A 13,826-nucleotide genomic window follows, 5' to 3' on the forward strand; every position below is an offset into this window, starting at 1 on the left:
GCTCCAGCACGCCCCGCGACCCTAGTGAGGATCAAGCGGTACGGAAGATGAGATGAGATGAGATGAGAGGCCCTGCTTCGCAAGAATATGTTAAGACACATCATGTATGTCTTACACCAGTGGGGCTTCGTAGTAAATGTGCGCAAAAACCAAACTGGCCTGCCAGGAATCCAGATCGATGATGCGCAAAATACGACCTTGGAGATGACAGACTGTTGAGAAACTGAAGTCATACATGCAGCAAGAATGCGAAAGAATTTCACTGACAAACCCTCAATAATTATTGTTTGTCAGTTATCAAATGTGAGAATTGTTAAAAGGACAAGTGTTGTAACATAGTGGTAAACAAAACTGTCCCAGTTTTTTGGACAGTGTTGCATGCACCAGATTCAAAATGAGTGACTATTTTCCGAACCCAAAGAAGATTACCAGTTTGAACATGAACTGTCTTGTCTATGTTATGTGTTGAAAAGAATAAAAGCTGAAAGGTATTTGCAAATCATTGAATTCTGTTTATTTTGATTTACACAATGTCCGAACTTCTTTGGAATTGAGGTTTGTCCATCTCTCTGACGATAACTATCATTAAACCAAAATTACTATAGTTAAAGGCAACCAAAATAACCCAAAACACTTTTTAGTAGAGTGGTTTTTCAGTAACTCACTCCTAAAACATCTTAATATAATTATATTCATATTTTATATTTATATTGATTAACATACTTTTTGTTTTCTACTTTCTCCCTTTCATAATTTTGCTGCTGTAAATTGGGAATTTCTCCATTGTGAGACAAATGAAGGTTTTCTTTTCTGATCTTATCTTGAAAACTATATTTTACGTGAACTAAACTAAGGAAGCACTGCGATTGGCTGGTTCAGGATGTACCCGTCCAACTGCCTGAAGTCATCAGATCATGGATGGATGGAAGGATAAAATCAGAAAAACTATAATTTCATGAAAATGGCCTTCAATTACAGTGTTTTCTGCACTATAAGGCGCACCTAAAATGCATAAAATCTTCTCCAAATCCTATAGTGCGCCTTATAATCCAATGCACCTTCTGCATGGATCAATTTTCTGATAACTTGGATGTTCTGTAAACGGCTTTGTTGCAGCTGCAGCGATTGTGACCCGCGGCTAGCGAGCCACAACAGCACACGGCTCTTTGGCTGGTTCAATGCGGCTCCCGGGCTTTCACACGGCAATTGTCGAAAACTGCACTGTCTGCCTCTTTGATGGCGCTGCCATTCAAACAGCGGTGCTTAAAACACAGAATGTACTACGTCAGCCTATCATCAATCCCGTTAAATGATCGACGTAGAGGGCAACCAATCAGATGACTGAATCACCGCTTATGTGCAGACAACGGCGCTAAGTGCTAAGCTAAGCAGCAAATTACCTCTGTTTTTAAAGCAGGAGTGCCCAATACGTCGATCGAAATCGATCAAGAGCCACCAGACTGGTCTGAAGGCGACCGTGAGCATGGGAGGAGGAAATGGGGTGGGGGCGGGGTGGTGGTGGGGGGGGGGGATTTGTGTGTTTGTCCAGCGGCGATGGCGCGGGGGCGTCGGGGATAGGCTCAGATGAGGGCCCACGTCCCTAGCTCCACAACCACTCGGCGGCGGCCGTGGCACGATGGTCGCTCCCCTTGCGAACTGGTGATGGTGCAGTGGAGAGGCAGCGACCACGGTGGCGGAGCAGGACTCTCTAGTCGTAGCGCTGCTCCCCTCAATCCGAGAAAGGGCCAATAAATGGCGGCCTAAACACCCCCATCACCGCCACCGATCAGCTGGAGACCCGCCTCCAGCAGATTCATCCCGTGTGCGCGCGCACGAGTGTGTGTGTGGCTCTTTGCAGTAACACAGTAAAAAAAGTGGTTCTTAGTCTCTGACTCGTTTGCCATCACTGCTGTCTTGTATTGTATTCCCTTTAGCTCCATCTAGTGAGTGCATAAGGGAACCACATTATTCCTTCATTCAGCCACGGTGTTCTAGTACAAAACAGCTTTATTTATATCGCGCTTTCACATCAGCAGCAGCTGTAACAAAGCACTTCACAGAATATTTAACATTCTTGGCACAAAGCAGCATATAGACTTTGCCATGCAGTCAAGGGGGAAACCAGGTACAAACTGCACTCAGCTGTTTGGATGTCAATCAACTTTGTGGAGATGTTTGCGTTGGTATGTCATCAGCGCAATATCCTTTGTGAAGCGGACATTGTGACGGATCAAATTGCAGTTGCAAAAGAATTGCAGGTGCTATCAACGGCCGAAGTTTTTTTTTTTTTTTAATGAGGATTCTTTACATTCTGGTCACCAGGGAAGATGCATTTTCGGAGTGCAAAAATAGCAAGCTTGTTAATTACACACTGTAATGGCATAAATGAAGCAAAACAATGATTATAAAATTATAATTAAAATACTCGAAAATATGCTGGATCACCACTTATGCAAAGAAAGCCAATCAGGTTGCTATAAAGTTCCGACTGTAGCGGGCGAGTGGGGACTGATCCAGACCTCTAAAATCAGAAAAACTGAAATGCTACTTCTCCACCACTCACATCTATATAGTCTTTGAAAATCCTCGCTGTCCTGTGAAAAACACGTCTATTTTTGTCATTTTAAAAAAATGTTAAATGTTCATTACAAAACGTGGATACCCATTCACATAAAAGTTTAAAAAAAATAAAAATGGACATACATGTTTATCACAGCACAGTGACGATAAATTTTGAGAGCATGTGCATCATTTTGTCATTACATTTCTTCAATTACGTTGGACAGGTTTGAGGTCAAATTCATGTGGGTCAAATAGTGACAATTTCATAATTTTTCTGTATGTATTTGTTTATTTATTCGTTCAACAGCACATCTTGTTTGTCTGTTTCATGTTTTTGTTCAAATAAACACATTTTTGCAGCACTGTGTATTTTGTCAGAACAACAGTCTTTCAGACAAAAATATAACTTAATAGTGATATTATTCGATAATTGGAAAAATAAAATACATACAACCACAATGCCATCTGCAAATGGCAGTCAAGAGGTTTCGTTGGGTAAATGGACAAACAGGTGGTTCGCAAAAACTATGATCCAGGAATGTGAAATGAGAGCCCGAAAATGAACTTGTTCAAAACCAGATCAAAATGTTGTACGATTTAAATAAAAACTTTCTTGCGACGTGCGATAAAAAAACATAATTCACTCAGCCCGTTTTTCGCAAGAGGTGGTTCACTGGTATTCCATCGTTTCACATTGGCGCACTTGTAACCTGAGTACCAAGCATCAGGCACTCATGTGAAATAAATATTTTTGAATTCAGTATTTTTTTACAATTGAACAACTTCATTACCTTCATACAAAGAGATTCAGGTGAAAAACTGCTACAAACTACACATTGATAATTACCACTGAATTGGTGAATGGGCGTCATATAACATTGTGTTACTTTGGAAGTTCAAATGAGCACCACAATTTATGAAAATATACTGATCTATTTTGGTGTATTTTGGTGTTACTGGTAAAACTGGACGCCATGCGCGGCACGTACCGTATTGTCCCGAATATAGAACAGTGTTTTTTGCATTGAAATAAGACTGAAAAAGTAGGGGTCGTCTTATATTTGGGGTCTATACATTATACCCATTCATAATGCTAGATGGCACCAGATATCATTGAAGCGAATGCTGAACTTGGCTCCCCAGGCCAAAGTGAACCCCTGCCACGAAGAATAAAAATAAAAATAGCGGTAGCACAAAGAAGAAAAATATAAAATAGCGGTAAGAAGGAAAAGAGAAGAAAATAAGAAAAGAGATAACAGAAAATGGAGAAACGTAGTGACAATCTGGAGACAAGTGGGTCAAAGATTGGCCAGGTTAACGGCAGCTTAGGAGAAGTTATGATGTAATTTACATTTAAAAAACCAGAAGCCATTCATTTACGAATGTGATTGCACTTTAGATTTGAATGAGGCAAAACACGATTCTATTCTCTCAAATATATTGTTGTAATCATTTGTTTCAGATGCACTGTAATTATTTTCTGTATAAAAATTAATTTGGTGTTCAAAAAGTCTTTTTTCAAACTTGAGTCTTGAAAAAGAGGGGGTCATCTTATAATCAGGGCCGTCTTATATTCGGGCCAATACGCTAGTTTACTCAGTCGGAGAATAAACAAAATTGTTCCAGTGTAAGTATACAGTATATTTCATTTTCTTTTCTCTTAGACTCAGAAGGTAACATGCGTAACATCATTTTTTTCCCTGCTGATGTATTGTCACATTATGGACAGCGTTTATTGGTAACATCCAGGGATGTAGTCAAGTCCACCTTTATCGAGTCTCAGTCAAGTTGGATCACAAAGGTCAGGATCGAAGTAAGGTCCGATTCCACAAGGTTCGAGTCCAAGTCCGAATGAGATCAAGAGTAAACCTTAAGACAGAAAAATGCTATTTACACCCCCCCCCCCCCCCCCACACCCCCAAAAAGAGACATTTTGCTCTTATTAAATGTCATGGAACCCTTTGCTTAATAATAAACAAGAAAAATAACTATCCCTTTTAGTGGCGCCTCGACAAGTGTCGAGTGAAGTTCAACGTGATAAAATATGTGTCCGAAATTGACTTCTTACAGAATCTGCAATCAGATAACTATTTTGATCATCTGAAATACTTTTATTTCAAGTTTTGTTTTTGTTGAAGGTTTCAGTTAATTTTCAGGAAGAAAAACATAGTTCGACACTTTTGAGTCAATAAAAATATTTTTTGAGTCCAGTGGCTGAACTGAGTCAAATGCCAAGGTGTCTGAGTCCAATCTGAGAGAATAAAAACAAAACAAAACAAAAGTGTGGAGTCCGATTCGACTCAAAAATGTACAGCCTTAATTACAACTGCTTTTGGCACTGATGCATTTTAAGGGGGGAAAGGGCTCTTAATTGCAAGGGCGTGTTGACAGGACATGAACAGCGATGGCTCGTTTTCACCACTATAAGTTCATTCAAACGCAAAAGACAGCACAAATCTCAGTTAGGCTTATTTATTTTAGCTCTGCAGTCTGTATATATTATATTAATTGTAAATGGAGAAAATGTGTTATATATATATATATATATATATATATACAGTATATAAATAGAGAGAGAGTGTGTCAAAGTGGGTCAGCATTTCAACATTCCGCTGGACCATACTTTCTGAGAACCAGGTAAATAGAAATATATTTAAATATTTAACCACAAACACAAAAGTTTCTAATGGTGATGGGCTCACAAAATGCAGATTCCTGGGAGAGGTTCTTATGTTTCGATCATGGCCCCACATGATCAGAGGCAACAGTTGTGAAAGCTCCAAATAGCGGAACCTGTAGAAAACAAAACAAATTCATCAACATAAAGGATTGACGATCAAAATATACACCATCAATTATGAATGCATTTCATATATCTGCATCCATCCATCCAACCATCCATCCATCCATCCATCGATCCATTATCTAGTCTGCTTCATCCTCACAAGGTCCGCAGGGCGTGCTGGAGCCGATCCCAGCTGTCTTTGAGCACTAGGCGAGGGACACCCTGAACTGGTTGTCAGCCAATCATGTAGGGCAGACAGACAAAAAAAACATCTGCACTCACTCTCACACCGAGGGACAATTTAGACTTTTCCGTTAACCTGCCATGCATGTTCTTGGAATGTAGGAGGAAACCGAAGTACCCGGAGAAAACCCACACAGGCACGAGGAGAACATGCAAACTCTGTACAGGAAGGCCGTAACCAGAATCAACCCCTGTACCTCTGCACTGTGAGGCCCAACAGGCTAACCAGTGGACCACCAGACCGCCCTATAGACACACACACACACACACACACACACACACACACACACACACACACACACACACTTTTTTTTATCACTCTGAAGTATTGTAAAAACTGATAGAAATGCAGAGCACTTTACCAGATCATTGATTAAACTAGCTTTGTTTGCGGCCTCCATCTGCTCCCCCTGAAAAAAAAGAGCGCAACAAATTCAACCAGCTCAAGTAGACATAATGATTCGGGATGCTCCAATCATTAGGGGCCCATTATTATTACTGAAAAAGTGTGTGACTGGTGAATTCAAATTGGAGCTTTTATTGGCCGATCACATTTTATTATGTTTTAAATTTCATTTTATTACATACAAATTAACCTATTCACTGTGTTGTGGCATTCAATTATATAACCACTACAATCATTAAACTGAAGTTTCGTTTTAAGGGATGTATTTGATTAATATGTAGTATATTTAATATATAAGAATAGACTGTGAGTGACTATAATCAAAGTACAGTAAATTCAAATAACAAATTGAACTGGAGGCGGCCCGGTAGTCCAGTGGTTAGCACGTCGGCTTCACAGTGCAGAGGTACCGGGTTCGATTCCAGCTCCGGCCTCCCTGTGTGGAGTTTGCATGTTCTCCCCGGGCCTGCGTGGGTTTTCTCCGGGTGCTCCGGTTTCCTCCCACATTCCAAAAATATGCATGGCAGGCTGATTGAACACTCTAAATTGTCCCTAGGTGTGAGTGTGAGTGCGAATGGTTGTTCGTCTCTGTGTGCCCTGCGATTGGCTGGCAACCGATTCAGGGTGTCCCCCGCCTACTGCCCGGAGACAGCTGGGATAGGCTCCAGCACCTCCCGCGACCCTAGTGAGGATCAAGCGGTTAGGAAGATGAATGAATGAAATTGAACTGGATGTCAGTACAGTGATCCCTAGCTACTTTGCGATTCACTTATCGCGGATTAAGTGCATCGCGGATTTTTACTTAAGTCTGTTCATTTCATTTGGGAATTTGGTTGCATTCGAAATGGATACAAGGTTCAATGTAAACGTGATTAGTGATTAACTTGGTGTTTAATCTCAATAGGACATTTGCAAAAAGCTGCTTTTGCTATCGGGACAATAATGATCCATTTTCTTCAAGATTTTCTAACATGTTACAGACCAAAAACTGAATCGTCATTTGTTTGTGCATTTTTGTACTGTTAATTTGATGCAGTGCCCTCCTTTTGAAAAATTATTATTATTATTATTTAATAATTTACCACACTTGTTCAGGGTGTTATACTGGATCGGAAAATGGATGGATGGATGAGATTAATCTCAATGTGAGATGAAACATTGCCTGTGAAGACATCCATCCATTTTCTGATCCTCCTATCCTCACAAGCGGATCACCAGTGGGGCGTGCTGGAGCCTATCCCAGCTGTCCTCAGGCAGTAGCCGGGGGACACCCTGAAACGGTTGCCAGCCAATCGCAGGGCACACAAGGAGGAACAACCATCCACGCTCGCACTCACACCTCGGGACAATTTAGAGTGTTCAATCAGCCTGTCATGCATGTTTTTTGGAATGCGGGAGGTAGCCGCAGTACTCTGAGAAAACCCACACGGGCACAGGGAGAATATGCAAACTTCACGCAGGGAGGCCGGGGCCAGAATCGAACCCTACACCTCTGCACTGGGAGGCAGACACGATAACCACGGTCTGTGATGTCGAGAAAGGTTAAATTATGGTCAGAGATTAAGCACATTCTTTATTCAGAATAAAATTCATTCTACATTTTATCTTGAAAGTTGACCAAATAGGAATTCGACCAACAGCATTGAACAGTTCATGGGCAAATTTAGAGGTACCACTGTACTACATTTGTATTACCTGTCACGATATTTCAATCTTTACCTGTGGTGATGGTAAATGCAATTTGAGTGTGATTTAAATAATCTCCGACGGAATATTCAGATTGACAATTCCAGTCCACAGGATGAGTGCTGAATGTCATCAGTCTCATATACATCTGGATCACTTGTCGAGCTTTTTTCAGAGCTTCCTTTGGTGAGCTTTCCACCTCCTTTGTTAACCTGGATGGACTTTCCTAAAAACACGCACACAAACGCACACACAATACAAACAATTTTCAAACAGACCTGCTCAACATGATGCCGAGTTCTACAAAATATGTGTGAATAAATTCAAATTTAAGCAATTATGATTCCCTTTTAGCAGTATAAAATTATTTGAAGGAGTTATTGCATTTGCCCAAATTGCACTGAGAGAGAGCAGGGGTGAAATCAGGTAATGTTCAGGCAGGTAAAAAGTATGAACAAAAGATGACGTCATAGAAAATATGAAACATAAATATATAACTGGCCATTATATCTTCACCCGTCAAGAAATAAGTTGAATTTTCCTTCCATTCGTGGTGAAATCAATTTCTTTACGCGCCTATTTCACGCACTTTCAAAGTGCTAGGATTACAGTCACTTGCGCTGTGGGTCCGAAAGTTATTGCCAGTGATGTGCGCGACTCACCTACATCTCATTCACAGGCTACTTTGAAGGTGCGCGATACAAAGTCAGAATCAATATCGGATTGCTTTTGTTTGCAACACAGCACTCTTTTTTTTTCAAAGCTGGAAACACAACTCACTGCTTGACACTCAATTTCCTAATGATCCGCACACTACTTGCACGTTTGTGGCTATTATTTACACTATACTGCCAACTGTCTAGCCATTTGGTCAAAGAACACTGTTGTAAATAATGAGTTCCTTTTGAAATCAGCTTGAAAACTACGAATAAGCCTCAGCTAAGCTGAGTAAGAGAGGGAGGCAAAAGAGTGTGAGCTACAATTATGGACCATGTAATCAACCATGAAATGACTCAGAGGGTCAACACAACGTAGGCTGAGGTTTGCTTTTTCTCCCACTCTTATCGCTCAGTGAAAAAAATGGGAGAGTGCTTGGTGGCTGCGTCAAGAGGTTTGGTTGTCTTGTGAAAGACTTTCTTATTTGGGGAAGATAGTATTACGTCAATCGAGTTCAATTTACCGCATTTTCTGCACAAAGGTGCACCTAAAAGCATAACATGTTTCCAAATTTCTCGACTCTGCGCCCTTATTATCCAATGCGCCTTATATACGGTACTGACAGTGTTGTTATAGTCCCCATTGAGTTGTTTCCCTGTTAGTGTTTCTCTGTCATCCAGTGGTGATTATTAGCAGGAACCAATTGGAAAGGAAAAGGGTTCTGCCTGACACAAATTGCATTCGCCAATCCATACTCAAACAGAAAACTACTTTGTGAGCTCTGCGCAGCCAGTACGAAAACGAAGATAATACCAAAAGCTTAGTTAACTACTGACTAAACTAAGGAAGGAGACAAGCAAGACTTGTAAGGATATTTCGCCCCACGAGGTTTGTTGGCCTTTTTGTTGAATTGTCTTTATAACGTTTGTCTTTCATTCATTATTTTGTAATGACATTTGTGTATTTATAAGTTTCATGTCTGTGTTTGTGACCAGTTCTCACGGCTTTCTGACGAATAAACACTGTAATTTTATGGAATTTGTATCGTTTTGTATCACTAAATCATATATGTACAGCAGGGGTGCCCATTAAGTCACTCGCGATCGACCGTTAGAGCGCGGACTGATCCCAAGTCGATCGCGGGGGGCGTAGAGGAGAAAAAAAAACAAACTATACATCTATGTAACTACTATGAATCTATGAGCTAAATTGTATCATGTTTAAAAGTTTCATTTAATCTGGGCACATCTAAACGTTTGGGTGCATATCCAGCACCCCCAAATGCCTACACACAAAGGCTGTTAAAGTCCACACTAACACGTTAATACAGGTGGGCGACCACAGGGTAGAAGGCGAAACTTGGTCACAAAAGGGGAATGAATAATTTGGAACCAGCGGGTGAGCAACAAAAGACGAGGTGAGAACACCCGTCGCTCCCAGGCGACATTGGCCACCCGCAAAGTCTGCAACATGTTGATTCAATGTAGACCAGACAGAAAAGGCGCCAATGTACTGGTGGTTCGAGGTTGAAAAACAGGTAACCAATCACTACTGAGGGGCCCGACCGGGGGTGCGCTATGCAAATATCGGGGGCAGTTTTTTTCTTGTATTTTGCATATGTTACAATAAAATGTAGAACTCGCGGAGACGGGACTTTGAGTGTGAGAGTGAATTTGTGTTCATATTGTATTTAATTGAAAGGTGTTTGTTGTTTTTTTTCTCTTTCTCCTTTCTTCTTTCTACATACATTCTTGCTGCTGGAGGCTGTAAATTTCCCCAGTGTGGGACGAATAAAGGATATCTTATCTTATTTATCGCGAAGCAACAACCGTCGTTCGCTCTCAGAGGTCCGCTTCCGCCGATATTGAAGACAATTTTCCTGTCCGAGTCGTTTAACGACTCGGCCCAACGTGTGGGTGGGGGGATGTCCGAGAAAATCTCACAGAGAAAATCTCGGACATCCCCCCACCCACACTTCCTCCTCCAACCCCTTGCGGTCGACCATTCAAAAAAAAAATGTTTCGTTTTTTTTCCAACACACCTCGTCGCCTTGGGATTCGACTGGATGGGCACCCATGATTTAGAGCAGGGGTGCCCATTACGTTGATCCTGATCTACCAGTAGATCTAAGACAGGTCCCAAGTAGATCCGAGGAGTGTCGAGTAGAAAAAAGAAAAACAACCATTTGTGTGTCTTTGTACATGCAATATATTTTTTGTTTTAATGTACACTGCACCATAATCATACTATCAGTCTAATTTTCACCCATAAATTAGAAATATTTAAAAAATAATATAAAGCAGGTAAATCTTTAACCTTCCGGTGGCGAGTGACCTGCGTCACCGGAGGTTGTTAGTGCTCTGCAGTATGCAATTTCAGCTTGTGATCAGAGCTGTTGTCTTTTATCGTCATTATTCTCACTCAGAGTTTGCTTCGTGTACAATTCACCGAGAGCACGGCCAAAGAATAGGAATCTAGGAGGGCCCAGGGAAGCACTTTAAAACGGTACGTGTGAGCTATGATAGTTAACAGGCTGCAACAGTGCATCGCATGCTTCAGTTTCAGGCTGTTGCTCATCATGGCGTGTGTGTGTGTGTGTGTGTACGCGCATGTGCGCGAGCGCCAGTAAGGGTAGATCCCCGGAGGTTAGTTGATCGAAAAGTAGATCTTCGGTCCAAAAAGTTTGGACACCCCTGATTTAGAGGGTTCATCCAGCCTTACCAGGCATGTTTTTGGGAGGGAACCGGAGTACCCAGCGAAAACCCACGCAGGCACCGTGAGAACATGCAAACTCCACATTTATTTGGGTTACAAGTGCATACATTGTGATTGAATAACATCTGGGCCAATTTGTTAAAATTGCAGATAATTCGTGCCAAGTAAATATGTAAGTTTGTGTATGTCTGGGGGGGGGGGTGTTCCGTTTTATTTCTTTTTTTTTTATCATCACTGGAATTAGTCAATCCGCTTGTATGAAATTCTTACCTCAAGCTCTTCATTTATTTCCGAGATACATCCTTGGGAGTAAAGATGGTAGATTGCTTTTTCCAGAGTGTTGACATATCTTCTGTTGTCTGAATTCCTACCATAATGGAATTGTGTTCTCAGAAGCTCAAGTACTTGTGGAAGGGCTGCTTTGACATAACAAACTTTACTCTGTAACACACGATGAACAAATAAGCACCACAAAAAAAGATCAAGGCACTTGGAAAACATTTTGGCAGGATATTTGAACTGAAGACCAATACAATGAAATCAACTCGTCATTTTATCTGCCACTACAGTAGTTTTGTTTAGTTTTGGAGCTTAGTCATACGTTTTACAGGGATGTGTGGTCAGGTGAGGCTCTCCAATAAGAATAATAAATTTAGTTACATGCTCTGTGCTTTGTACTGAATTATATTTGAATCCAATAATAGCCATGATGGATAGGCAAAGTTGTTTTTTTTCCAGGTGCAGGGGTGATCCATAGGCGGGCCAAGTCCACCCATCAAGATGTTTGTGCATTTGATGCTTTCTTTTGCTGATCGCATAAAACCACAGATAAAAAGCTTGAGGTGAGGGAAACAGTCCTCTCTGCCTAGCTACAGCGCACTATGCAATCACACGAGTTGTCGTCATTTATTTTCTTTAGCTATAAATTGCCTTGTTCCAAATATATGTGCAAAAGGAATGCTGATGATTTCACCGGTTTTTAATGTGACAGGAGACCATGCAAACTCTGGCATCCCATTGTGGCTACATACACAAATTTTATCAGACATTTTGGTGTTAACCCCATTGCAATATGTCCTGAGTTTTTAAATTTCTTTTTTAAGAGGCAATAACTGTTATGTTCATCTTTAAATGTGAAATAGCATTTTTGGTAGCCAAAATGTACATGTTCATGTCGTAGGGATGGGGCCGTGTACAGTAAAACTAAGAACCGTTTGGTGCTCTGCACAGTACAATCTGCCTTTGAAAACACAGTTTTTCGGTTTTCCACTTGGAGCGGGATAATTAAAGCCAACGTGTGCTTGCCTCTTCCACTAACAAAGTGCAAAACCCTCAGTTACAAAAGGAATATGAGCTGTCAGGATGTTTCGCATGTGAAACCAGAGACAACAACACAGGCTGTGGTTCTCCTTGCTCTCCCTGATCGAGTGGCCATTCAATAAAGATAAAAACAGCCAACATTTTAGGCTATACTATAAGTCGCAATTTTTTTCATAGTTTGGCTTGGGGAGCGATTTGTACTTTGGAGTGATTTATGTGTGAAATGATTTACACACTTTATCACTTCACGTTATTTTCACATTAAACCGCAAGAGTGTACTCTAGGCTTGTGTTGATACTTTCCACATTGGCGGTACAGTGAAACTCCTCCACAACGAAATCATGTTTGCAGCAAGACATTTTACACAATAGGGGATTTTCACTGTAGCAAATTTGATTTCAGATATAAACACACACACACACACACATTCGTGTGAGTACTCTATTTTTATTCCAATAGTGCATAAGAATGAGTACACACTTATTTGACACTTCATATAGTTAGTGTAGAAAGAAAAAAGGGAAAAGAAATTGCAAAATTTACAATCAGCAATCGCTTCGTTGGATCATTTCGTATCTAACAGTGGTGATTGCTCTCGGACTGCAAGGGAAGTTCGGCTTCCCCTAAAATGTCAAAGAATACGTGATCAAATACAGTGATCCCTTGCTATTTCGCGGTTCGTTTATCCGCGGCTTCAGTGCATCACGGATTTTTTCATTCATTAAAAAAAAAAAAAAATCCTCATCCCACCCCTCGGGTGGTGTCCGTCCCTCATTCAGCTCGGGTCCTCTACCAGAGGCCAGGAAGCTTAAGGGTTCTGCGCAGTATCCTTGCTGTTCCCACCACTGCACATTTCTGGACTGAGATGTCCGATGTTGTTCCCGGGATCTGTTACAACCACTCATCTAGTTTGGGGGTCACTGCCCGGAGTGCTCCGACCACCACAGGCACGACTGTCACCTTTAGCTTCCAGGCTCTCTCCAGCTCCTCTCTGAGCCCTTGGTATTTCTCGAGTTTCTCATGTTCCTTCTTCCTGATGTTTCCATCACTTGGGACCGCTACATCCACTACAACGGCTTTCCTCTGCCCTTTATCTATGATCACGATATCTGGTTGGTTCGCCATTACCATCTTGTCAGTCTGGATCTGGAAGTCCCACAGGATCTTCGCTCTGTCATTCTCCACCACCTTCGGAGGTGTTTCCCATTTTGACCTTGGGGTTTCCAGTCCATACTCCGCACAGATGTTTCGGTAGACTATGCCTGCCACCTGGTTATGGCGTTCCATGTAGGCTTTCCCTACCAGCATCTTACACCCTGCAGTTATGTGTTGGATCGTATATATATATATATATATATATATTATATATATCTGGGCCTCGATGGCTCTGGTGCTCAAGGCCTGCTCCTGAGCAGCCAGGATGAGTGCCTCTGTGCTGTCCTTCAGGCCAG

General features: G+C 41.4%; 1 protein-coding gene across 1 annotated transcript in view; it reads right to left on the bottom strand.

Moving 5' to 3' along the window:
• Positions 1-1,989: 1,989 nt before the first annotated feature.
• The window catches only part of csf1a (colony stimulating factor 1a (macrophage)), a 30,872-nt gene continuing 19,035 nt past the window's right edge, over positions 1,990-13,826 (bottom strand). The window contains exons 4-7 of the mRNA XM_052075294.1: positions 11,325-11,495; positions 7,716-7,908; positions 5,953-6,000; positions 1,990-5,355 (exon numbers count right to left, since the gene is read on the bottom strand). Of these exons, the coding sequence (XP_051931254.1) occupies positions 5,969-6,000; positions 7,716-7,908; positions 11,325-11,495 (396 nt within the window). The 3' untranslated portion in view covers positions 1,990-5,355; positions 5,953-5,968. The remainder of the gene's footprint in view (positions 5,356-5,952; positions 6,001-7,715; positions 7,909-11,324; positions 11,496-13,826) is intronic.

The sequence above is a fragment of the Hippocampus zosterae genome, chromosome 9 (genome assembly GCF_025434085.1).
Source record: "Hippocampus zosterae strain Florida chromosome 9, ASM2543408v3, whole genome shotgun sequence".
In the NCBI taxonomy this organism is placed as follows: Eukaryota; Metazoa; Chordata; class Actinopteri; order Syngnathiformes; family Syngnathidae; genus Hippocampus; species Hippocampus zosterae.